The sequence below is a fragment of the Pholcus phalangioides genome, unplaced genomic scaffold (genome assembly GCF_987345545.1).
Source record: "Pholcus phalangioides strain wild (caught in Gottingen) unplaced genomic scaffold, Ppha-v1.0 ptg000027l_1, whole genome shotgun sequence".
NCBI classification, from domain to species: domain Eukaryota; kingdom Metazoa; phylum Arthropoda; class Arachnida; order Araneae; family Pholcidae; genus Pholcus; species Pholcus phalangioides.
Window position 1 is genome coordinate 7,900,877 of NW_028301617.1, and position 27,943 is coordinate 7,928,819.

General features: G+C 36.7%; 2 protein-coding genes across 3 annotated transcripts in view; both read left to right on the top strand.

Annotated features, from left to right (window-relative positions):
- LOC149068336 (uncharacterized) lies at window positions 1-26,430 on the top strand. Its single transcript, XM_089251844.1, has 2 exons — window positions 1-87; window positions 22,706-26,430. The coding sequence occupies exon 2, from the start codon at window positions 23,423-23,425 to the stop codon at window positions 24,833-24,835; it is 1,413 nt and encodes a 470-aa protein (XP_089107970.1). The 5' UTR covers window positions 1-87; window positions 22,706-23,422; the 3' UTR covers window positions 24,836-26,430.
- The window catches only part of LOC149068335 (uncharacterized), a 35,891-nt gene that overhangs the window by 210 nt on the left and 7,738 nt on the right, over window positions 1-27,943 (top strand). Inside the window, exon 2 of one of the 2 annotated variants that reach the window (XM_089251849.1) lies at window positions 16,504-19,363. The exons of the other annotated variant lie outside the window; for it this stretch is intronic. Coding sequence (XP_089107975.1) covers window positions 16,998-17,900 — 903 coding nt within the window. The 5' untranslated portion in view covers window positions 16,504-16,997 and the 3' untranslated portion in view covers window positions 17,901-19,363. Of the gene's footprint in view, window positions 1-16,503; window positions 19,364-27,943 lie in introns of those variants that run through there. 2 annotated transcript variants of the gene reach the window in all.

Here is a 27,943-nt window from a genome sequence, read left to right on the forward strand (position 1 = left end):
TTGGAGTGTTGGTAAATACCCTTTTCAAATACGGTTAGCGGACGTGGTCGTCTTCATTTGTGAGGACATCATGGTTCTCAATATACGGTATACCTTTTTGTCTTCGAGTTTCTGACTAAAACCGGGTTTTCCTAGGAATAGATTTGTTGCGCAGCGTGAACCGAATTAGACCATGTCGAGCCGGCAGAAACGTGTTACATAATTACGCTACGCGTTTGTGTTTTCCTAGCGTTGCGCATCAGATCAGGGCAGCTATATTATAGTATATGGCCGTGGCGTCAGCTACTCTGTCGTCTGCATGCTCCGGTTTGAAGGGAAGGGAAAGAAAACACGAGAGAGTGAAGATAATATCGGCAAAACGCGCGGCGCATTTAACTCCCCCAGAAGCAGTCAGCCAATTACGCCCGACGTAAAGCGCTGTCGTGAGGCGTATTGCGCTCTGTAGGAAAACAGTCGTGCTGCTTTTCTTATTGGTGAGTGGACGGCGTGTCGAGCTGGGCGAATCACGTTGCGCGCTGCACAGGAAACCTGCCCCTAGGAAAACCCGTCTTAAGCCAAAACAGCGATGTATCACCTACATCATTTTCCTTGACGTTGTAACATGGATGCTCTGCGTGTTATTATCGTATCAACAAGCCTTTAGCTCTAGCAAATAGCGCCAAATCGGATCTGGTAATGAAAAAAAATGCCGCCAAACAACGGTTGGGGCTAAGATTTCATAAGCGGGGTTATGCCAAATTTGGCTATTTTAATGTCGCCAACTGATTACCTTGGCACTGTAGCTCTCAAAATTTTTCATTGGTAAGAGTGTGTTTTGAAGCTAACGTGCTACCCTTATCTATTTTTTTTTGCACCATTCATTTCTTATTTTCACCAGTGTCTTAGGTCTCATTATATTGTGTTCATCATTATGGAAATTTAATTGAGCCGAAGCCCTGTTTGCAGGGTTTGAGCTACGGTCGCATTTTTGTGAAATGCAAAAGAAAATCTTAGAATGCGAAAGACGTGATAGCCACTTTCGCAAATATGCGTACAGGAGGTACGGAATGAGTAGACATCCAACCAGTAATTATTACATTAGCATTTTGCTAAAGCTTTTCTTCCCATTTTCACTTTTTTGCGAAAGGAAGTTTTTATCTAGCTTAAACCCTGCCTAATTGTCATCATGTATCCTTTGCTTTGGAATATTTCAATTTTTTTTTATAGACGAGCGTTCCTGTTAGTGTTGGATTTGCCAGAATAGGAACTCGAAGCCCAAATGTGATGGGTTGGTGAATCCTTTAGCTAATACTTTCTTCATTGGTTCCAGATTTCCTCCTCACGATGTTCTAACTTGCCAAAAAAAAAAGAGGTGCCAAATTTTTTTTTTGCCCATCTTCATTTTTACAATGTTGCAGATGTCGGGCAAGCAAAAAAATCCAGGTCGCCAAGTAGGAAAGACTTTGGCAGAATTGGAAATCACCAAACCACAACCCTGTTTATGGAATCTTGGCAGTGGTTGAGAATTTACCAGAGCTGTCAGTTAAAGAGTGTATGTGTGTGAAACTAGCGCTAAGATTCCACAATCGAGGTTGTCGCTGAATCGGCGATTTCTTTTTATTGCCCTGAAATTCTGCCCAACTCTGAGAGTTATTTTGTTTGCCAAACATCGTCAAAATCATGGAAATTGAATAGGACCGCCAAAAACATTGAACATTTAAATAAATGCTCACAAAGTAAACACAGCCCGGTGAAAAGGGAGTTTAGTTGTTGAAAAGCTGGGTTTTCCTATTAGTAGTTTTTTGACGGTGCATGCAACCTGAATTGGCCAGCACGGACACAAAGTTCACTTACCCATAGGAAAAAGAACAGATTTTCTTCAGGGTGCAACACGCCAGCATTTAAAGTCAGGTGTTATCAGCCGATTGTTTTTGGAGGAGTCAAATGTGTCGTGTGCTGCACATTTCACACTGATATTCTCTTTACTTTTGTTCTTTTCTTTCTGTTCGTTTTTTATTGTCCAAAATGGTAAAAATAAAGGGATATGCAGACGACAGAACAGATGATGGGCCATGCTAGGAAAATTCAAACATGTAGCGTGATAAAGTTACCCATTTCTGATGACATGAAATGGTCCTATTCAATTTATGTGGTGTAGAAAACCTTCTAGGAAAACTTAGCTTTATTGCACAGCAAGTTGTTGCCAAGGTTTTGGATTCCAACCCTCACGCAACTCCTCGTGTAACATTGGGAAAACTTTTTTTTTCACACAAACACATCCTCCTTTCTCTCTGTTGCAGTTATAATCTGTACATGCAGGAATTATCCAATGAAATCCGCACATGCATGGAAACCATGGAATTGAACAGATGGTACACTGGTACTAATCAAATTTTTAAAAAAATTGTGAAAATGCAAAATAAAATTAACCAGGAAAATAAATTTTGCTAGTTTTGAGCTTGTCGCGAAGCCTAGACTCAAACAGAAGCAGTTTAACAAAGTAAAAAATATGGGAAAAAAATTGGTGCTGAAACATAATTGTGAGTAGAATACAGGGTGATTCAGAAAAGATGGGAAAACTTTGAGGTGATATACTACATATTAATACAAACAATTGTCATTAAAGCATGGTCTAACATAAAACGCAAACGCACTAGAACATTTCAAAACTGCTGCTCTGCAAACAATAAAACATCATTTCCTGTTGAAATTTATCGGGAGAAAAAGAACACCACACATGCATGCAAATGTAACCTGGGGAAGAAGAAGAAACCGTATGCATGTCTGCTTTTCCAGTATTGCTAAAGTGCGCCATTATCCCATACTTTACAACTGTTAGAACAGTTGCACACTTGAATAACTTCACAGGGCTGGCATCCACTTCTTTTATTCACTGTGACACAGATTTGCATACAGTTTCTTCATCCCTAGGTCACATTTGCATGCATGTGTGTGCAGTGCCGTCTTAAGGCATGGGCCTACCCGGGCACGGCCCGGGGGCCTCAAGAGAAAAGGGGCCCCACAAAAATGAGATCTGGTTGAGATTTTCGAGAATTTGCCTGGTAGGGCCTCAGAAAAATCATTTGGCCCGGGGGCCCACGATGCTCTTAAGACGGCCTTGTGTGTGTGATGTTCTTTTTATCCCAATAAATTTCAACAGGAATGCTGTTTTAATGTTTGCGGAGCGGGCGTTTCGAAAAGCGCATTTGCGTATCATGTTAGACCATGCATTCTTTGATGACAGTTGTTTGTATTGGTGTGTACTATAGCCTCTCTCTCTTAAAGTTTTTCCCATCTTTTCTGAATTACCCTGTAGATAGCAGTGGCACCACATGATGTTGAGATCGAAATGCACAAAGTTTAATAATGCAATAGTGCAGAAAACGTTTCGTCCAGTCACTAACATACCTTCATATGAATATGGTTGACAACTGTTTGACGACTACTAAGATGATGATGAATAGATATGAATGCCATTATATATAAAAAAACATAAAAAAGGACCATAGCCGTAGGTGAATGAACAGTGAAGCTATAAAATCATTGCCACCCACCCGCCCACATTCTGCCAAAGGGGCCCTAGGCTAGGCTCTTTTATGAACTGCTGTTGTACTGAATTTATAATGTGAAGAAAAAGATAAGAATCATCTCGGGACCCTGAAACCAAAACACTGATACTGTAACGGTACGAACCCGCGGCGAGTGGAGTGGGACCATCTCATTTAAAATAAATTTTTGTTAATTGTTTCTCACCTCAATATCGCAAGTCAGGTCATTGGTGGTCCAAGGTCGTCATTGATCCGGAACAATTGTTAAACATCGCTCCCGAGGCTCTCAACTGACTGATGAAATTATGTCATTCCTACTGCCACTGCATCACGATTCTGCTGATGGGGAAAATCTGGAATGTATGCAAATGATCGATGGGGTTGATGGTGATTGGTCGCTGCTTCAGTATAAAAGGCAGTGATAGTGTCATCTCTGCACACACACATATTCTCACTTCACTCATAGTAGGCTTTATCGATCAATTACAGTTACAATGCATCTAAAATGAACAGTGCATATTCAAAGGGGGGGGGGAAACACTTTAGCTCTGTTTCCTTAACAGATGAAGCAAGTACAACTACTGTGTGCAATATTCTTAGTTTTTTTTTCTCCCATAGTCACGGAGGCTCTTTTGGGAAAAGGGTCTGTTTTTGAAAACATTTTTTCCTGTCGTCGTCCCATCACCCTCTTATGTCCATTCGTAGCCCCCCAATCGTGTCTGTAGCTGGTATCGCTCCCCTTGAATAGTCCCATCTCCCACTTTGGAAAACACTAATCCGCGATATAATTTGGGATAATCTACACAGACTTGAATGAACGTTACACGGATATTACTAAATTTAAAAAAAACATAGAAAAATTAATTCCTGTGCGTTTGAAGTTGCTAGGCCTCAGCCCAATAGAAGCAGTTTAAAACTATCAATAATGGAAAAAAAGAAAGCTGTGCCAAAATGCGACTGTGAGCAGAATATTCATCGCCACCAAAGTGAAATGCACAAAGTTCGACAAGGGCAGGAAATATTTCGTCCAATCCCTAACATACGTGCATGTGAATATGCAAATGAGACATAAAAGGGAACGTCGTAAATTGCTACAGCTATAACCATAGATGGGATTTTGCTTTTATTTTGTCATGACCCTTCAAACCCAAACAGGGCTGAAGCTTGGCGAAGGCAAAATTTAGTCAAAATGTTTTTAGTCATTTTTGGTCAAAATGACCCCACCACGCTAGTTGAAAGTTAAAGTTTGAAAGCAAGAAAATGAAACTAACATGGCTGAATTGCATAACTTTCAAAGAAATGCGAGTGATACAGAATATAAGTGTATTGTTGTGGAGGTCGATACGCAATTTTCCATATTATTTATTACTTGACAATTATAAACATGTATTTGCGAAAATAATAATAACCTATCCAATTAGAGAATTACAATTTAATTTTATTCATTCATTGAAAATACTTCGACACCGTGAATTACACTAAACTCGATACAATTTATATTCAACATGGACACTCTCACTCCACCAAATTAAACACACAATAATTATATATATAGTTTGAATCACTCACCGTCATCTCGAGCAAAGTTTCTTGTGTCCCCTACATCGTGGGATCTCGACCCGGGGTTAGGGAGGGGGAGAGAGAAAGAGTAAATTCACGACTCTTCAAGCGCGACATGTTGGTCGTCCAACCTCCAGCAATACTCTCTCTGGCAAAAGCCTCGTGTGTTCCCAAACCAAGTTGGTGAAGAACCTCTGCTATTGGTCAAAGGCAATCGCCTGATTTCTGTAAGGGGTTTTCAGTGGCCCAGAGGCACAATGTCTGTCTGTAGAGTTGTGATGGTGTTATGTAATACATACTTATTCGGTGCTCAAGTGCGTCTTAGAAATACCTGGTGAGGGAAAGGAGAGCACACGTGTTGCATCCCATGTATGTATGTGTGGTTTGTCTATGAGAAGGCGAGAGGGGGAGAGAGTGTGTGTAAGGTGCAATCGTGACAGTATGTACATTTGAAGAAAACAGTTCTGTATTTTCTTAGAATGAAGGTGATTACATAAGAATAACTTCCTTTGTCAATCACCATTGACTTTTGTGCTTTGCTTTGAACTTATTTCTGGAAATTTATCTAATTTTAAAATAATTTTGTAAGTTTTAATCTTTAGGTTTTTAAAATATTCATAACCGAACTTTAAAAACCTCTCTCATCATGACCAGGAGAATATTCTTGAACTGAAAGTTGTCATTGGAGTGATTATGCCAAAAATCGTTTTGTTTTAAATGCTTCAGGCAATCGTGACATATTACCTACGGGAAGGAGGGGATTCAATATGAGACGGGTGAGAGACCATTACATATGACACAGGAGAAAAGGTGAAAGTGAATCGCATACATGACAACCATAATGTAACACTGTAAACATAATGTGTACAACAACAGAGTTCAACAACAACAACAAAAAACATGTGTATGTGCGTGTATATGTATGCATGTTACCACTGCGCATCAGAATACATGTCAGGAAGAAAAACAGTATATGGCAATAGTATCATAAGTTGTGCAATACATAATCAACAGTGTTATACCAAATAAAATATATAAAGAAAAATTTAAGACAAACTTGTGCTTCGTAGTTGCCAATGAAGATATAATCAATATCAGAAATGTCCATCTATGTACATATCCCCTGCTCCAGGAAAAAAAAATTGACACTTCTCTTTTTTTACAAAAGAATGAATCACAATTCAACATCACAACTATATATCAACAACTTCAAAAAAAAAATCAAAACTACAATAACAAACTTCAGCATCTGGCGCCAAGAATCTAAACTTCCAGCCTAAAAGAAATAAGCTTCACAATATGACATCAACACTAGAACTACTTTTACATGAAAACCCCAAAAAAAAACATGTCACCTTCACAAGGAGCAGTATGCACAAACACATATTATCAATGATATAACTTCAATGCTGCCAAAGAACAAGGATTCGCTGGAAAGAAAAACTGAAAAAAAAAATTAAGAACGTGCACACACAGCAATATCCGAGACAAACACACACCAATACTTAAATATATATAAACATAGGGAAGGTGTAGGAGATGACGAGTGAATGACCCAAAAGGTGAGTGAGAGTGCCTGTACCAACTTAATGATATATCAAAAAGGCTTTAAGCATTACACAAATTGAAAAATAAAATTCCAAAAAAAGATCACACACAAAAAAAAAAGAATATATATTGACATGACAAGTCGACTCGATGCACGACATACAAGCCAAGAACTTGAAGTAGATACAGTCACTAGACTGGGTCAGTTCTTGTTAGTGGACACATAAGTGACGAGTGACACAGTGGTTATGCAAATTCAACACTAAGAATAATAAGATACAACACAATAAGAATAATAAGATGTGAGCTTCTCTAAGTGAATGGAAAAAGAATTATGTGGGACATCCAATTTTATGCAAAAATGACCTCAAATTACAATTAGTAGAGGTACGAGATACTTGAGACAAAAAAGAGGAAGAAATTGGAAATACCTGAGCCATATCATCATCATCTGGAAGATGGGAATCATTTGTCGATGAATTTTTACAGTCAGTGGTAGACACATGAGACACGATACAGTGTTGTGGTCTATGTTTTCCCAAGCAAGACACACATGAAGAAACAAATGCTTTCGTCAGCTTTACGATGTCAGGAAACCAATACTTCTGTCGAAGACGAAGGAGCGTTCGTGAATGTCTAGCATGTGCAGATGATGAAACACCATGCGACAATGATAAAGCGTCTGAAACAAATGATTTGGGAAGAACAGTTTTCACTTTACTCGGTTTTGCTTTAGATGAAACACACAAGACATCATTGTGGTGAAAGAATGTAATGTTCTGGTAACGTCTTGGCAAGTGTTTGTTGTTTGTAATACAGTCCTTGATGTGTTGACAAAACTCATCTTCACCTTGAGCTTGTTGCAGGTCTTCAAGCGAGTGATTCGGTACGAGATGTACTGAAGTTGCATTCAAAACAGGAAATTTCTCTGGTAACGCCACACTGGCAGACGTGTTGTGTTCTTCAGGAACATGTAGAAGATGAGCCACATGCGAAACTTGGTTCAAGTAACAGGTACCATTGAAGACCATAGAAGATTGCAGAGGTTCCGCCACTGAGACAGGGATGAAAAGTTCTGTGTGGCGAGGACTAACAATGTCTCTCTTGGTGCAAGTGACAGAGGTTTTGACAGATGACACTGGATGAGGAATGGTCAATGACAGTCCATCTTTACTGAATTTGAATGCAGCAGCTTGTGCACTCAGAAGTCCACACCAAGGATAGCCTCATAGTACGGACAAGCACTGTGTGGAATGACAAAAAATGTGTGGGAGAAATGACGATCTTTCATGTCGAAACGAAGAGAGATTTTGTGTCAAATCACGATTGGTTCACCGGTGACACCAGTCATTCGCACTGCCGGAGTGACAGCTTGATATTTACGAGTCAGTTTGGACTTTTGACACCACTCGTCTGTAACTAGTGACATAGCAGCACCTGTGTCTACAAGACATGGCAGGGTCAATTCGTGGATTTGAACATTGACATCAGGAGTTGAGGAAGGACTCTCAGCAGCGACCATGTTGGAGCTGACACACTTTGGACGAGTAGCCGGGGAGTTGTCTCGTTGACGACCAGACTGAGAATTTTCTTGCTGATGACTAGACTGAGAATTTGACTCGGACTCTCTGGTATTTCCAGGAGAAAAAGAACGAAATGAGGAATTTTGACGCCAATTAGAATTGTTATTTCGAGAGTTGAAAGAATTTTGAGATAATCGTGGAAAATTACTCTGAGAACGAAAAGAATATGAATGATTTTGTTTTCGACATACCTTGTATGAGTGACCAGGAATTCCACAATTAAAACAGATGAGGCGACAAGAGGTCTGAGGAGAACGAGTGTGCCTCATTTGTGGTTCAGGAGAATTTTGTGTTACTTGCAGTTTTTGCAATTGTTCTTCGAGAGAAGAAATTCTGTTCAGAAGTGTGGGAACAAGTGAATCTGAAAGCGAAGGTGCCTGTGATGGCATAATGTTTTCCTTATAGGAAGAAGAAACCCATGCAGGTTTCGAACTAGCCTGCTCAATACGGTAGGCTAAGTCAACTGCCTCTCGAAAGGTTGCTGGATTGTGGGCAGCAATAAGTGGTTCCATGTGAGCCTTAAATCTGGCCAAAAGAAGTGTGTCACGATAATTTGTTATGGCCACCGGTTCATTCGGTGTGACCTGAATAGCACGTCGAGCTAGTGACTCAAGACGATCAGCAAAATCTCTGACTTTCTCAGAATCTGATTGTGTTGTTGTTGTCAATTGAGACAACACTATCTCAGGTCTGTCAGGTGAAGAAAATCTGTCTACTACATGAGCACGAAATTATTCATAGGTCATAAGATCTATCAAGTGAGAGCTTGACTGAATGTGAGCAAGTACAGCTCCAAAACATTTCTGTTATGCAATCTCTTTCTTAGTATGAGCATCCCAATTCGCCAAGGCTGATGCACGATCAATTCTTGAAAAAAAATCAGTCACTGTCAATCCTGAATTTGTTCCATCAAATACGGGTATGGAATTGTAAGTGCCTACTATGATTGGAAACATGTTGAACTGCTGAACATTCTGAGCTTGGGCTTCCTCGTGAGCCATGATGTAGTGTGAAAAGAAAAAAAAAATTTTAGCAGACTCTCAATAAACACGTAAGGGGCAAATATGTGTAAAAAAATGTAAAAAAAAGAAAAATTGTGTAAGGTATCTCACCTGGAGAAGTGTACAGGCGGCAGCATTTACCGTTTTAAGAACGATAGAGGGGACGAGAAAGAGGAGGATCACACGTCAAATATTTTTAGTGGTTGAGACCACTACAAGAATAAAATATAGTCCTCTCAAATCCAAAATGTACCTCAATGTTTGTGAATTGTGCAAGTCTGTGTGAAATTATCCCTAAGTGTATACAAAAAAAAATCTGACTGGGAAACTAATCGGCTAAACAATGATCACGAAACAACACAACCAAAACGAAACACGAATAAAATTTTCCACCGGAGACATGACATGAGTTGCGAGGGAGGAGACAATGAGGAAGGAAAAAAAAATCGAGCGTGCGATCATCACGCAGAAGAAAAAAAAAAGTTTTCCCTCATACATATAGACTCATCCGAAAAGGAAATAGAAATGGCGCTCAGGTTTAAGTCTTGACAATTGAACTCAATCAAGATACTGAAATCACATCGTCGACAATCATCAGAATTCAACATGAGAAACACAAATTATATGTTCAAAATATGACTCAAATCACACACTCAATAAAAGGAAATATTTTAATAACGGTAGAACACAATTAGATTTTTTTTTTTAAAATTATGCGAACTATGGAAAAATACGCTAGCACAAATACGTTACGACGATTGAAAAATAATAATTACGACAGTTCAGTTTAGTTACGCCAAGTTGATCCTGACAATATTTAAGAGTGCCACACTAGCAAAATATACCACAGATTTGCCAGTCGACGGCACCACTCTATGTTGTGAAATACTGTTAATATTTTCCGTATTATATATTACTAGGACATTATGAACACTGTGCATTGCGAAAATAATAATCTTTCGAATTAGAGAATTACAATTTAATTTTATTCACTCATTGAAAATACTTCGACACCGTGAATTACACTAAACTCGATACAATTTATATTCAACATGGACACTCTCACTCCACCAAATTAAACACACAATAATTATATATATAGTTTGAATCACTCACCGTCATCTCGAGCAAAGTTTCTTGTGTCCCCTACATCGTGGGATCTCGACCCGGGGTTAGGGAGGGGGAGAGAGAAAGAGTAAATTCACGACTCTTCAAGCGCGACATGTTGGTCGTCCAACCTCCAGCAATACTCTCTCTGGCAAAAGCCTCGTGTGTTCCCAAACCAAGTTGGTGAAGAACCTCTGCTATTGGTCAAAGGCAATCGCCTGATTTCTGTAAGGGGTTTTCAGTGGCCCAGAGGCACAATGTCTGTCTGTAGAGTTGTGATGGTGTTATGTAATACATACTTATTCGGTGCTCAAGTGCGTCTTAGAAATACCTGGTGAGGGAAAGGAGAGCACACGTGTTGCATCCCATGTATGTATGTGTGGTTTGTCTATGAGAAGGCGAGAGGGGGAGAGAGTGTGTGTAAGGTGCAATCGTGACAGTATGTACATTTGAAGAAAACAGTTCTGTATTTTCTTAGAATGAAGGTGATTACATAAGAATAACTTCCTTTGTCAATCACCATTGACTTTTGTGCTTTGCTTTGAACTTATTTCTGGAAATTTATCTAATTTTAAAATAATTTTGTAAGTTTTAATCTTTAGGTTTTTAAAATATTCATAACCGAACTTTAAAAACCTCTCTCATCATGACCAGGAGAATATTCTTGAACTGAAAGTTGTCATTGGAGTGATTATGCCAAAAATCGTTTTGTTTTAAATGCTTCAGGCAATGAAAACTGATTTATGTTTCATAATATAAACAAAATTAGTAAAAAAAAATTCATTGTTTAAAAGAAAAATGATTATTCTCGATTATTCTCCAATTTTTACATCCAGGAGAATATTCTCGGTCTCTAGAGAATATCTCGCCTCACATCTCTAAAAAAATTAAAAATAAATACATTTAAGAGCGAAATTGATTTATGTATTTTTACTGAAGCAATGAGCACTCTGATGAAAAAGGGCTAAACACTGATAACGAAGAGAATTTAAATGGCGCTAAAAACATAGGGTTAGCACCTTAGGATGAGAAACATTCCGGTCGGCAGGGTTGTGAAAAAACATTTTTTTTAAACCAGTTTTTTCGGGTTTAAGAGCATTTGCATTAAAAATGATAAAATTTCTGAAAAATTCAAACTTCTAATAATTAATTAAAATAAAATGTTTATTGATGTAATTAACACAATTCCCATGTTAAATAATCTATAAATAATTCTTATATTTTAATAGAAACCAACTATTGCAATTTAGTTATTTTATAGCTTAACCCAAGGAAATATTTTGTGTTTGAGAATTCTTAATATTATTAACCGTATAATAAAGATGTTTTCCCTAGTTACTCTTTCAATATGCTTAATTAGGACTCTATTTTGCAAAAACTATATATGTTAAAAAAAATCAAGTAATTACAATGTGTTTCATGAAGCATAATTAATGCAATTTAATTAGCAATGATTTGCAATATATGGGATGATTATAACTAAAGTTCTGATTTCAAAACTCTGTAAAATAAAAATCACTGGTCAGAATGACTTGAAAATTTGCACGAATGTTCCTGAGGCAATGGAATTTTGTATGGCAAAAAAGAAAAAAAAAACTTGAAAATGTAAGATAGATGACACTGTACTCATCCAGCACATGGGAAATTTGCTCGCAGAATGGATATGGCAGCCAGTCAAGGCAAAATGATAATGCAATTAGCATGGCATGATTTCGTATAATTCATGGAAACATCACAAAAATAACGTCATTTAAACCAACAGCTACAACTTACACAAATGTTAAATATGTTGTCCACTGTGTTCTGGCTGTGAGGTGAAAGAACAAAAGTGCTTGTTCAACAACAGATCAGAGCAGGCCTATGCCATGGTAATGATGTGGATGTGCTCTCAATTCACCAGTTTGCAATCCGACCACTGACATAACATTTTGGGAGTATTCCCAAGGCCAAAACTTGCAAGGGTTATAAACTGAAGAGCCAAAAAAACTGGTACAGGCATGCGTATGCAAATAAAGAGATATGGAACCAATCAGAGTACGGCGCTGCGGTTGACAACGTCTATATAACACAACAAGTGTCTGGCATAGTTGTTAGATCGGTTCTACTGCTGCTACAATGGCAGGTTATCGAGATTTAAGTGAGTTTGAACATGGGACATAGCATCTCCGAGGTAGCGATGAAATTTGGATTTTCACGTATGACCATTTCACGAGTGTACCGTGAATATTGGGAATCTGGTAAAATATTAAATCTACAACACTGCTGCGGCCGGAAAAAGATCATGCAAGAACGGGACTGAGGAGAACATTAAACATGACAGACGTGCAACCCTTCCGCAAATTGCTGCAGATTTCAATGCTGGGCCATCAACAAGTATCAGCGTGCGAACCATTCAACGAAACATCATCGATATGGGCTTTCGGAGCCGAAGGCCCACTCGTGTACCCTTGATGACTGCACGACACAAAGCTTTACGCCTCGCCTGGGCTCGACAACACCAACATTGGACTGTTGAGGACTGGAAACACGTTGCCTGGTCTGACGAGTCTCGGTTCCAATTGCTTCGAGCTGATGGACGTGTACGGGCCCTAAAGCAGAATGTACCAAAATCTGCAACGTATGTCACAGAACAATTACTGCTACTACAGAACAATTTGGAAGAATTTTAAGAAAAAGCACAAAAACCACTATATTACATGAATGGGGATTTTTACCGCAGAACGAGGGCTCGTCGCAGAACAGGGCTAAATATTCTGCTTTGGGGTGTACGGGTACGGAGACAACCTCATGAATTCATGGACCCTACATGTCAACAGGGGACTGTTCAAGCTGGTGGAGGCTCTGTGATGGTATGGGGCGTGTGCAGTTGGCATTATATGGGACCCCTGATACGTCTAGATACGACTCTGACACGTCTAGATACGACTCTGACACGTCTAGATACGACTCTGACAGGTACGTAAGCATCCTGTCTGATCACGAGATCTCCACCCCCCTCTTACTCCTACGGATTTATGGACAGCCCTGCAGGATTGATGGTGTCAATTACCTCCAGCACTACTTCAGACATTAGTTGAGTCCATGCCACGTCGTGTTGCGGCACTTCTGCGGGCTCGCGGGAGCCCTGCACGATATTAGGCAGGTCTACCAGTTTTTTTGGCTCTTCAGTGTAGTAGTGTGTTCACCTGTTGGGTGAACATGGCAGCCAGGTGTCGTGTAATCTTGTTATTGTCAAAGTGGTTCTTCAGCAGCTGCTTTGCTGGTGTTGCAATGTGCATCTTGATAAAAGTTGTGCTATCCACCACTGCCGGACAAATTAAAAAAAAAAATTTAGGCAAAGCAAATTCATTAAGAGCGAAGAATGCCCCCCCCCCAAGAAAAAATCATCTTCAGTAATGTCCACCCCCCCCCCCCCCCGGGACTTTATGACCCATTCTCATGTGGGAAGGCACATTATTATACTATCAAAAAAATTGTCTCATACATACACTTCATGTTAGCAATGATGCATATAAAATTTTAGGTGCCAAAACCGATTTTCTAGTCACACGAGCATTTGTGATTTGTCCAACCCTGCTATTCACACACTGATGCTGTTGAAGTATCGAAATGACGTGGTTGCGCAAAATAGATCATACTGCTGGCCAAGTACAGCATCACACATACTTGTACATTTTAGAGTTTTTTCTTCCGTCAAAGAAAATTCCATTGCTTCATGCAATGGACCCATGAAAATTTTCAAGCCATTCTGACCAGCAGTTCTTATTCATGTTTCGGAATCAGAACTTTAATTATAGTCACCCTGCATATAGCTGATTATTTTTCATAAATCACTTACTAGTGTACATCCTAACCAAACCTTGACCCAGTACCTATTCCAAGGAATTTCTAACTGAAAATATTTTTGGGCAGGGATCACCGTCCACTTCACGAACTGGCCAATTTTGGGCTTTTAGTACCGTACAGTAGAACTTTGATTCATTGGGGGTAATATTGAAAATATGTAAAAATAATAATTCAGTATTAAGCCTGGTGGCGTTATACAGTACAAGATGTGTGGCTTCCTGTGGAAAGAAAATGAAAATGTCTGAGGTAAATGTAACTTTTAGTACACTGGTTTCCTTTTACATTATAAGACCACCTGCCCTTAGCATGCCAGTGAAGTCACTACTGTTGCTGCTTCTTTGTGAAAGGGAAAAAAGCCTGTGAGATAATACACCATCACCACATATGTGTGATGCAATCCTCATTCATGAATTTGCTCAAAATAGAGCATCAGAATATAGTGCAAAGTTAGAAAATACAGTAAAAATGAGAAATTTTGAGCAATTGAGATACTTAACACACAAAAGAAAATTTATATTCAGGCCACTTTTATGAGATTTTTTTTGTGAATAAACCATGATTAAAATCAACGTCGTTTAAACCAAACAGCCCTGCCGGTCGGCAATGAAAAATTTCTTAAAGAGCCGCAAAGCCTTAAGGTTGGCGTTGACTATTAATGACAGGGGGTGTGAATTCGGCCACAACCTTGCTTATGGAATCATAGTTCAAACAGAGCCAGATCAGATCTGGCGGGATGAAGAAATAGTTCATCCCCGGATCTGGAGGATGAATAGTTGCCAAACAAGCAGTATATCATGTATCAGAATTTACCCCTTGCCTGTAGTTAGAGATTGTGTGTGAAACTAGTATTGTGCATACTTTTGCATTAGTACACAATTTAATTTATAATGGAACATATATAAAATTATCATAGTTTCCTGTAAATATAAGCTGCACCCACGAATATGGCTAAAAAATATAAAGTTTTTTTGGGAGAATGCTTTGTATAAAGGCTTAATTACATATGGCAAGTTTACTAACTACTCCCTTGAGTGATAGGTTGAAGTTGGTTTTCTTTGGTCCCCAACTTTGAGGTGCGCATGCGAGCCGATCTCCCTGTTGAAAAGACGCACCATAGAGAGCAACAGGCCTACGACATACAATCATTACAATTCACTCATAGTTAGAAAAATTGATGGCAGATCTAAACATAACAAACATTACACAGAAACAAACTTCACGGAAGGTTCACTACACACACACACATTCCAACATATACCAATTCGTTAGAAGTTCCGCAGAGGAATATGGACGAGGTGCATGTCTGGTTTAGTAGTTTCTGAATCTACTCTTTGTTCATACTTTGCTGTTCTGGTTAGAAAATGGTGTTGACCTTCTATTTAGGACAATGGATTGCATAATGTAGTGTTGTTCCCATCTTTCCACATGGGCTCTTATCATTTGGTGTAACATTGAACTTGAGTAAGTTTGTTTGAAAGGGGCCTCATAACCTGAGAATCACAGCTTTTCTATTTAATGTTGTTTTTTATTACTTGCTATGGAGGGGAATGCTTTTGGAGCTATATTGTTGATATACTGTATCTTCCTGCCCATAGTGATATCGGACCATCTATACTGCAATGGCATTGCATCTCTTTCCATACTGCCAATTTTTATGTTGATGGTGCTGTATGCAATGACACATTTACAATACTGTGTTTAATGACCCTTTTTGGCCAATATACCTACTACATCTAGCCACTAATCATCATGGCCTTTAATCCAAGAATAAACATATCATGGATATATTGTTTGTCAAGCCCTTGTCACCTTATTAACTGGAGAGAGGGATCTAATCTAATAGATCCCCCAGCTAGTAAGGTGTCAAGAGATTTACCAATCTCATAAAGATTGGTTGATTACAATTTTTTCTTATTCCAGATTTGTCATTGTTCATATATGAAATCTCGTTGTTTTTCTTCACATAAATTCATTTCCGGATGCACCCATCCTTCTGGAATGCTTTGATATCTCTCTGAGATGTGAAGCGGGGTGTGTGTCCGGTCCTTCAATATGCTCTAAGTCTATCTTCCACTTCCTGAAGTTAGTAATTATCGCTTACATCAACTGGCGTGAATGTAGAAAAAAAAACCATTTCAACTATGTACAGTATTCAGTGTGCATGAATGATCTTTGTTACTGCTGTAGAAATAAGAAGTTATAAATGCGTTGTTGGATGATATCTTGGGAATCATTTTTTTGTGTTTGTGGGTTAGTCAATCACTGAAAGATTCATTTGTTCTTCCATAAAAAATTTGTTAGTATGTTAACATCATTATTTCCCATTGCCAGGTACTTGAAAAGTTTCAACCGATGGATCAATTTCTTCAAGAAAACACATAGAATGGAAAAGTCCTCCAATTATGTGAAAGTGAATGCAGTAATTACACCATGATAATTTCCAGAACAGAATTCAGTTGTTTTTTGAATCAAAAAGAAAACAGTAGATTCTAATAGTTTCTTCCAGATTACTTTTGTCATGCCTTACTATGGACAACTTGTCTTCAATGATGATACAAAATTAGATGAATAATCACGAATGGGAAATTTCTGCTTAGTTTTGCTGGTTGATTAATCTGATACACAATAGTGGGCCGGTGTGAGGTTTGCTATCTCCATTGTCATCTGATTTATAGAATCACAGGATCGTTCATTCTTGAGGATAAACCGATTAGTGTTTTAACAAATAACTCTAGAAACATATATATCACCCAAACGAGAATCATTAAGCTCGAATTCATTCCTCAATAGAACCACGCACAATGAAATAGAAATTTTGGAGTAAAATGGTTCCTGAGATGGCAACAAAACATGCAAATAAAAGAATTCACATTGGAAGAAAGACATACGAATGTGATGTTTGTGGTAGAATATTTCTGGAAAGGTCTCATTTAAATACACACATAAGGGTCCACACGGGAGAGAAACCATATGAGTGTGAGGTTTGCGGCAAAAAGTTTTCGCTTAACACTTCCTTGACCAGACACAAAAGAGTCCACACTGGAGAGAAGCCATATGAATGTAATATCTGTGGTAAAAAATATTCACAAAACTCTTGCTTATATAAACATAGAAAGAGCCACACTGCTGAAAAACTGTGTGAGTGTGGTATTTGTGGTAAAAAGTATTCAGATATTTCTGCCTTCGATAAACATAAAAAGAGCCACACTGGAGAGAAACCATACGAGTGTGATGTTTGTGGTAAAAAGTTTATGGAAAGCTCCAAGTTAATTAAACACGATAGGATCCATACTGGAGAGAAACCATTTGAATGTGAAATTTGTTGTAAGAAGTTTTCGCATACGTCTGCATTGAACCAACACAAGAGGGTCCATACAGGAGAAAAACCTTACGAGTGTGATGTTTGTGGCAAAAAGTTTTCGCAAATATCAGCATTGAGCAAACACAGGAGGGTCCATACTGGAGAAAAACCTTATGAGTGTGATGCTTGTGGTAAAAAGTTTTCTGTGAAAGGTACATTGAGCACACACGTGATGATCCACACAGGAGTAAAACCGTATCAGTGTGATGTTTGTGGTAAGGATTTTCCGACATGTACTCATTTAAACAGACACAGAAGAGTCCACACCGGTGAAAAACCACATGGATGTGATGTTTGTGGTGAAAAGTTTGCGCACAAATCTACCATGAATAAGCACAAAAGCAAACACGCTGGAGAAAAAGCATGATTGTGTTGTTTTGTAAAAACAAAGCTGTTTTCTCTATTTTATTAATTTATTGAAACAAAGAACAGCAGTACTTAACTAATCGAAAAAAAATAGGTGTCAAATATTTTAAGACCTAAGCATTCCCCTTTCCCCAAGCAGGTAATCACGTATAGGAAAATAAGACATCGATTCCAATATTTAATCGCCATTTCTACCTGGGGTATTGAATTTGTCAATGCAGAATATAAACAAAATACTTGCAGAAATGGTGTATCATTTATGATTGAATCGTATCTATATATGGAGAACTAAGAAGCCAATTGGTGTAAGTCAATTTTCTGAAAATGAATTTTCTATTGCAAGTGCCTTTTTGCTGTTAAAACTTCCGGTTGCCAAAGCATTCAAGTCGGTTTCTTTATATTGCAAACAGCAGATAGTCTACTTATACTGACCACAGAATAATAAAAAGATCTTTTTATATCTCACTTTTCATGTTTATCAACTTACACTGATTGGCTTCCGAGTCCCCCAATATATTAAATGGACTTTTTGTGTGTATGTTTTCTGTACAAATCTTCAATTTTAGACTGATCTTCACCAAGTTTTGTATTTGGGTCATTCCCCCCCCCCAAAAAAAAATTGCACGTTTCATATTTTCTTTAGAAAAATTTCAGTTAAATTTTGAAATAAAAGTGATCCCAAATTATTGCCAGTGACTTGGAGTCGCATGATTTAAAAAAAATCACTGATTCAAATTTTAAAAAAAATCATTTTCATCAACCCTTGGACTTAATAAAATTTCTGTTAATTTTATCTTTTATTGTGATCATTTTCCCATTATACATATGTAAATAAATGTGTGTTCCATGTATATGACTATGCTTATTTCAGACCTGCCAACTAGATTTTTCGCCTTTCTTCCGGCTCTCCAGAGCAAACCACTTGATTTGGAAGGAAATTTTTTCTTTTTCCTTAAGATCAAAATTTTTTTAGATTTTTCTTAAGCTTTCACGATATCGTGGCATCAATGACTATGGTAGCTGTTCAAAAAACACCTGTAGAGGGTATCCGTAGTTCGTGGACCTTACTTACATGGTTGAAGATGTCACTTGTGTTGAACAGCCATCAAAAAAAAGTATTGGTGACCGCATTTAAGCAAACTAGCAACAACATGACTTTGGTTGCCGATAAATGCTAAGTGTGAACATTAATCAGGGAATGGTCTTGATTGCTGTATCCCTGTATAATTATTGTATTCTATTAACAACCATGCGGCAAACAATAATGGAGAGATTGATTTTACACCACGTGATATGTAATACCACCGGAGCGTTTTCCATCAGTAGCCTTATATTTTGAAGTTTTATTTTGTTTTCTGTGATCAAATGTCTTCAAAACAAAAATATACAACTGCTTTTGAGAGTTCGCATATCTCGTAGGGTCTTGCTGATTGCTGGTAGAGACCCCGCAGAGTCGTCGTCAAACTCTGTGAAATTGTGATTAAAGAATTGTGCAATATACCTATCACTGATATCATCCTCGATGATTACATTCTGCTCAGGGCTACCCAGAACCTGTCGGGGCGCTTTTTCTCCATTGATTAAAAAAATTATTGTAAAATTATTTTGATCGGGTCTATAGGGTGAGGTACTTTCCTCGGGATAATCTCCGGATTTCTGGATTCCAAAAGTTGGCACATCTGTTAGTAGATTCTTATCATGGCAATAAAATGACAAATATATGACATGCTAAGGTATGTTTGCTGGATATTCAAGTAAATTGCTGGATTTTTACCTTTCGAAGGTTGGCAGGTCTGTTATTTTATTATTTATCAAGTTCAATATATTCTGAAAATTGCTACTATGGTGGTTGAGTGGTCATAGTGATGCACTCGCATTGTGAGGAGCCTGTCCTAGTGCCCCACCATTGGCATAGTGGTGGTTGGCTAAAGGTGGTTTTGTGTGGTTCACAACTTTGAGGCACAAATGCGAGCCATCTACCCGTTAAAAAGTCTCGCCACAAAGCAACAGGCATGCAACGGTACAATTATTCAAGCATCACACTTCAGTCATCGAAAAATTGATGGCAGATGGAAGCATTACACAGAAACAAACTTCACTTCAAGGTTCACTACACATACACACACATTCCAACATGTACCAATTCATTAGTAGTTCCACAGAGGAATATGGATGAGGTGCATGTGTGGTTTAGTAGTAGTCTGTGTGAAAAATCGGTGTTGGTCTGATTTCTATACTTGAAAAGTATACTTATCTTTAGAATTTGATATTGTTCAGACACATTTTTGAAGACGCGATATTTAAACCACTAATTGTTAGCAAAACAAAAATTTGATTGTTTTAATTTCTAAATTATTAATTCAAAATATTAATTTTTCTGGATAAGTTAATATTTTGATGTGTAAGTTTGAAAAAAATTCATTTAAATCAAAAAATTTGAAACTGGGTTAATTTTTATCAGTCCTGTTTTTTCCACTCTGTTTCAAAATTATATATTGCTATAAAATGCTAAAAAAAATTGAATTTTTTCTTTAAAATAATCAATTTAAAGTCCTCACTTTATATACATGTAGAAGAAAAATCCTTTGTAAAATATTTAGATTTTATTTTCAGTATTTTCAATGTTTTTCATCAATTATTTCTAAACGAAGTGCCCAGAAAAGTTAATTTCTCACAAATATTCAGTTGCTTAAAATTAAATCTTTTTATTTTGGAGTAGCAAGCAGTAGTACGGTTGTGTATGAAATGGTTGGAGATGTAGGACAGATGCTTTTATGCATAAATATTCCCCCCGTATATAATTCATGCATCTCACAATCATTAACAGTCACCCTTCTTTTACGAAAGAATTTTTTTTTGTTCTACCGGTGTCCGCAAAAGAGACTTTTTACTGTATGATAGCTGAAAGAGAACGTTTCCAAATATATTGAGGCATCAACAAAAACTATTTTGTTAATGTGTAAGACTTTTTTATGTGTGAATTCATTAGAGGGAAGAATTCATTAGAGGAAGAACTAAAATAAGCTAACTGGACATCCTCTATTCAGTTAGCTTATTAGTTTGAAAATGTTTCATAATGAGACAATTGAAAAGTTTTCTCTTATCTAAAGGAATTTAACTTACATGCTTAATTTAATTCACATGCATGCCAGTGAAAATTGAAGCAAATGTTCAGATGCTTTCATTACTCTTTTTGATGAATCTATAGTAATTTCTTGTTCTTAAACACATAATTTTTTTTTTCAAATTTTACATTTAGTGTCATTATTTTAGTGTCATTATCTCAAAATCGATATATTTTTGATTTACCAATTACATTGTTTTACATTGTTTACAGAAAAAAATTTCAAAAATATTTTTGTAGAAAATGTCTCATTCCTCCCCACTCTCCTCTAAATTGATATTCATAAATTAGCATCTTGATTTACGTTTTGTTTTTAAAATTCCCTCTCCCCCCCCCCCCTTGCAAAATACAAATATGCTTCCGTAATACAATAGAGTTGTTCAAGGAAGTGAACTCAAATATTCTTACGTAAGTAGGAAGTTTTATGAAAATTGATAGGTGCTTTAAGATTTGACCACAGAAGACATCAATGCAATGAAGAAATTTGAAAATTCAACCTCACTAGTTCCGTTTGATGAGATTTTTGGAATTTCATCAAAGTAGGCTATATGTAGGAGATATTTATCTCTTCTGAATAGCTTCTCTCTCTCTCGTCACATAATTCATGGTTGTGAGATACGAAACTTTTCCATTAACTTCCTAAACCATTAGGGCAGTGGTTCTCAAACCTTTGCCACTTGCTGCTCCCTTGCCCAATTTATGGTTCATTTGCAGCTCCCCGGAATCGCTTGGTAAATATTTTTCCATCAAAAGAACTACTTTTTAAAGCATCGATAGTCGGACAAATCAATAAATACATCTAATTCCCTGCGGCATCCCCAATAAAAGTTGGTGACGTTCTTAGAAGCCATGATGCGCACTTTGAGGAAACACTGCATTAGAGTGCCTCCTAACACACACACACTGGGATACTCAATTGAAATCACAGGCTGAGCAGATGAACTTCTCATTTCATGTGCTAAACTTGTTGAAAAAATTGGTTCATCAATGTAGTTTTTCCTGTATTTTCAGGGCTTTTTCAATACAGCTACTCCCCTTTTCTTCCTTTTATGGTTTCAAAAAGCCTTTGCTTTCTTCATGTCGTGTCCTGATTTCATTTTATTTTCAGTAATAGAACTCGCATGTTATATGCATACTCTTAGCCATACATGCATTGTTTTTCTGAATTGCTCATAGCAACACCCTAAGATAGTTGAAATCTATCATCATATTATTTTGGTAGAGAATGCTTATCCTAATAACTTGAAAACTTCCATCAAACTTCTATCCAGTAAAAAGTTAAAATTCGCTGAAAAATCTGATAGTAAGATGAAAAAAATCAAACTTTATCCAATTAATTAGGGACATCAATGTTATTAATAATGATGGGTTCTTGTGATAGTTCAAAATACTTGCTAACTTAGTCATAGTCATCTTTACTTGCCCTGTTTTGCTAAAAGCAAAAAATAAATAAATAAAATACATATGTATTCTTATTTTTTATCAATTCTACTCTTTTTGTATTTTATATATAAAAAATTGCATTTTTGTTTCACTACATGATTGGCACAGCATGGCCTTATAGGTCCTTACACCATTAGAAATAAAAGTCCAATCAATCACCAAAAAATTTTCATGTACGAAATTGCATTGACAAAAAAAAAAATTATCGGTATGTTAACATCGTTATTTTCCATTACCAGGTACTTGAAATGTCTCGTCAAACAGATTCATTTCTTCAAGGAAACACTAGACTGAACAAAGAAAGAAAGTGAATTGTGCAAACTTCAGTAGCATGTCCAGCAATTGTCAACTGCTTGTAGAATTACATGAGTAGATTCAGTCGATCTTCTTTCAAATTACCTCGTAGTTTCATGTCGCAAAAATTTTTTAATATCAATGACATGTCTTCAATGTCAATCTTGGAAATGATGAATTCTATGACAGTGTTTCCTTGACACCATCAGTTTCATCAGAAGTTGAATGAAAAAGAATTATCTGCTAAAGAACAAAGCATGAAAGATACACTGTAGTTTTCACTGTAATTTTTCCAACTCTAACTAATTTGCATTTGATTCATATTGATGAAATAACCGATAAAAGCTGTAATTTTTCAAACAGAAGGTCTTTCAATCATCCCAAACAGACACAATAGTGAGTGTATAGGACAGACGAAAACAAACACATTTTCCATCCTTGACCACAGAATGACAGATAAAATAGCATATTGCATCGTAAAAGTGATAAAAACTTCGACATGGTTGCCCATAATCAGATATAAGACTATTATATATAAAATACTTATACGTATGAATATGATATTTACAATAAAAGATTTCAACATTAATTTAATTAAAGCAGCATAACATTTTTATCCCTACATACAAACGATTGAATGTAGTGTTTGCAGTGGACGATTCATGTATCTTAAGCATTTACATTTATACGCTCACATTTCCCATGAAAACCTGTATCAAATTGATTTTCGCATTGCTTCTGAAATGTCATCAATAAATTCACTCAAAAAGATGCATTGTGAAGAAATCCTATATGAGTGTGAAGCTTGTGGTAAAAGTTTTTTGGCCAAATCTTCATTGAGTAAACACAAACGGATTCACTATGGGGAAAAGCGATATAAATGTGAACTTTGTGGTAAAATGTTTTTATGTAACCCAACCTTGAAGAGACACAGGAGGGTCCACACTGGAGAAAAACCATATGAATGTGATATTTGTGGTAGAAAGTTTTCAGACAACTCTGCATTGAATAAACACAAAAAGATCCACACCAGAGTCGCGAATCACACTGGGGAAAAGCCATTTCAGTGTGATGTGTGTGGTAAAAAGTTTTCATCAAATCCTTATTTGAGTATACATAAGCGAAACCACACTGGAGAAAAACAACCATGTGAATGTGATGTTTGCGGTAAGACGTTTTCATGTAACTCCAGCTTGAATGTACACAAAACAAGTCACAGTGGAGAAAAACCGTATCATTGTGATGTTTGCGGTAGAATGTTTTCGCTATACTCTAATTTAAATCGACACAAAAGTATCCACACAGGAGACAAACCATTTGAATGCAATGTTTGTGGGAAAAAATTTCGGGACAACTCAGACTTGATTGCTCACAAAAGGAGTCACACAGGAGAGAAGCCATATGATTGCAATGTTTGTGGTAAAATGTTTTCTCGACGTCCTCAATTAACTACACACAAAAGGAGCCACACTGGAGAGAAACCATATGAATGCAATGTTTGTGGAACAATGTTTTCGTTCCAATCTGCATTGAAGCAACACAGAATGGTCCACACTGGAGAGAAACCATATGAATGTGATGTCTGTTTCAAAAAATTTTCAGAAAGATCGACCTTGAATAGCCATAAGAAGACACATACTGGAGAAAAACCGTATGAATGTGATGTTTGTTGTAAAAAGTTTTCGGAAAAATCTACCTTGAATAAACACAAAAGAATCCACTCTGGAGTAAAACCATATGAATGTGATGTGTGCAATAAAAAATTTTGGAACACCTCTCACTTGAATCAACATAAAAAGATCCATACCCAAGGGAAACCATTTGAATGTGATGTTTGTTGCAAGAAGTTTTCAGAAAGATGTTTCTTGAATAGACACAAAAAGATACACACTGACGAAAAACAATACGAGTGTGATATTTGTCACAAAAGGTTTTTAGAATTATATTACTTGAATAGACATAAAAGGATCCACAGTGAAGAAAAACCATATGAATGCAACGTTTGCGGTAAAATGTTTTTGACCATCTCTTACTTGGGTAAACACAAAAAGATCCACTGTAAAGAAAAATTGTGAACATTTTTCTGAATACAGTGATACCTCGGCTAAGATCATTTGTTCCAGAATCATGTTTGTTAGCCAAAATGCCCTCCCTATTGGTTTCTGTGGAAAATAATTTGTTTCATTCCAGGTACTGCCCAAAATTTGAAGATAGGTTTTTTTATTAAAAAAATTAAAAAACCTCCAAGGGGCACTAAAAAAACGAAAACTGACTTTAGGCTAAAATGAACAGATTCAAAATGGGACAAATAAGAATTTACAGAAAAAAGGTAATTTAGATATTTTTATTTAAAATTATATACACTCAAACAAAATGAGATTTGGTAGACTGAAGCTGGTGTTAACCAGCTTCAGTATGGCCCGGGGGCCATTTCCTGAAGTTAAGAGAGGCTACTAATGCCTCTACTTCAGCGCCTCATGACACAGTGCGTGAAATTAGGAAGGCAGATTCATGTGTCTCCAGTGGTGTAGATGGTAGCATGCTTACCCGGTATGCAAGAGGGCCTGGGTTTGAGTCCCGGTGGAGACGTGATGACTTTTCTTTCCGAGCTCACCTGAGCATAATATCCGGAAAATAACTGTTTCCTTGATATCTCTGGCTGAGAAAAAAGCCATCTATATCTCTCTAAGCTAGTTGAGTTCATAGATGTCTCCATCCATTTGTGGTTTCACCAGCTCATTTCTGTGTCTGATGCAGGCAGATGGTCAAGATTTGCTCTTAGAATGTCCAGACTATTTAGTTTGATGCTAAAAGTCTTTCACTGAAAGAACGCATGTTCTGAAAACCTTTGCTGCTTTTGTTTTCAGTGCATGCTCCATTAGTTGATTCTTTCATTTCACATTAATTGGTTAAAAAACTTTCAGAAAGTTCCGTGAAGGTAAGGACATCATAAAAAACATTCTGAGATGGACTGGAAAGAGAGTCTCAAAAAGCAGGCTCTACTGACGGTAATTCTAATGTAGTGATTTTCGCTGAAATTCAGCTTGTGGCAGTTTTATGTTAGTGCATGTATTCATATCAATGAAAATGTTTGTTAGCTGTGGCAGATAAATCACAAAAAAATTCTTTGTTAGCCAAAAAATTTGTAAGCCAAAGCATTTGTATCGCTATATCTTGCTCCAGCAATGACTGCAAAAGATTCACACTAGAGGTAACCTTTTTGATGTGATGTTTGTAAGATGAAAGATTTTCAGGTACATCTGCCTTGAATAAAGGAAAATGTTTCGTACTGTTGTGATATGACTGGTTATGCATCATACAGAAGTATATTTTATTTAAGCAAGGTTGATACAAAAAAACCTGGTAATCTTGGTTTAAACAGTTTATTTGGTTTAAATAACATTTAAATTAAAAATAATTACATATTTCTGCAAAAAGCATTGAAACGTCAAATTATTAAAATAAAATATTTATGTAATAAATGCTATTTCCATGCTAACTGATCTATAAATACTTTGTACCTTGTAAGAAAAATCAACTTTTTCAATTCAGTTATTTATTGCTGCACATAAAGAACTATTGGGTCTGAAAATCACTAATTTCATTGTTAACTATACATATGTGTATAGAACTTTTCTTCAGTCATTTTCAGTACTGTAAATTAGGTGTATTTTGTGGCAGTTTTTGTAATATTTCTAGGTGAAAATATGAATATATTTATTAAAAAATGTTATACGTCATAATCATCAGTCAACTTTTAATTATTATTTGCTCTGATAATATTTCATTAAACAACTATCACAATGTTACTCCTGCTTATAGTACAACTTTGTGACAGATTTTCTTTTATTTCAGTCTATATTTTGTGTCACAAAATTGCACTTGCATATGGTTGCTTAAAGACTCTGGAGGGCAAAAGGAAACAAATATTGAATAATTGTGGCAGAATTATACATCATGAATTTATATAATTGTTTTAATGAAATATACTTCTCTCTCTCCTTTGACCATTTCCAATGTTTTCCTGATGTGTCTATCACATTCATTGAAGTACTTCATTCAACCAACTTTGATAAATTTATATCCTCAAAAAAAAAGGAAAAAAAAAACCTACAGCACAACATACATAGAACCCGTTTACTTTTTTTTATCTTTTGTAAAGTGTGTTGTGGGGAATATGTGTCACAAAGTAGACCCAGTTTGCGGTATGCTTTTTGGCAAAATGGTAATAAAATACCAATGTGAAAATATAAAATATTTGTTTAAATAAGCATAACTAATGCAGAGATTTAGTTTGAAACAATTTACACATTATGGCCTACAGAATGAAAACTTTAGTCTGTTTCAGCCACTGAGCTATAGGGAAAATGGAATGAAGATTCCCTGTAGAATAATAAAGTATGTGAGCTAACACAGAGGAATACACAAGTGGACGTGGAAGAGTGAAATCTGCAAAATATTGCATTCCACCATAGCACGACCAAAAGCAAATATGTGATCTTTTTTTGTAGGCGCTCACTATTATGGTATTTCTATCGATGCCAGTATAATCACTGTGCTGGAAAGATATTTCCCTAAATTGAGCAATATTTCACACTTGAGAATGGTTGAAGTAAATTTACTTGAACTTTTGATTCTTTGGTCAAATGAAATGGCTTCTGAAATAACAAAATACTGCATCAGTTCCTTAGAAGAATATAACATTAATAAATGCATAGAGCGTTTTCTGTGGGGATATGCTAATATTAATTTTGGTAGAATACAACATGGTTGAAAAATTAATTAAATGAGACTATTTCATGAAGTTTGGTGTTTTGCTTACATCATAATTCCGCAAAGGCTGCTACCGATGTTTTTGTGTTGCTGTTGAAAGTATAATGATTAAACTATAAAATTTTTTCCCATATACACAGTACAAAGGGAACACCTGAAAGAGTTGTGACTTCATAGATATAGAATTCCATTTCTTACTGTCACATACAATAACAAGATGGTTGCTTTTGTTCATGGCTGTAGAGAGAGTATTAGATTTGTATGATGGACTGGAATCATATTTCCTCTTTGAAGAAAAATCGCCTAAAGCTCTTTTTATCTTTGAAAATCCTATGAGTGAGGCATATCTGTGGCTTCAGGGAAACAAATATTTTCTTGATGTTATGCCAAGGTGAACTCCAAATGAAAAG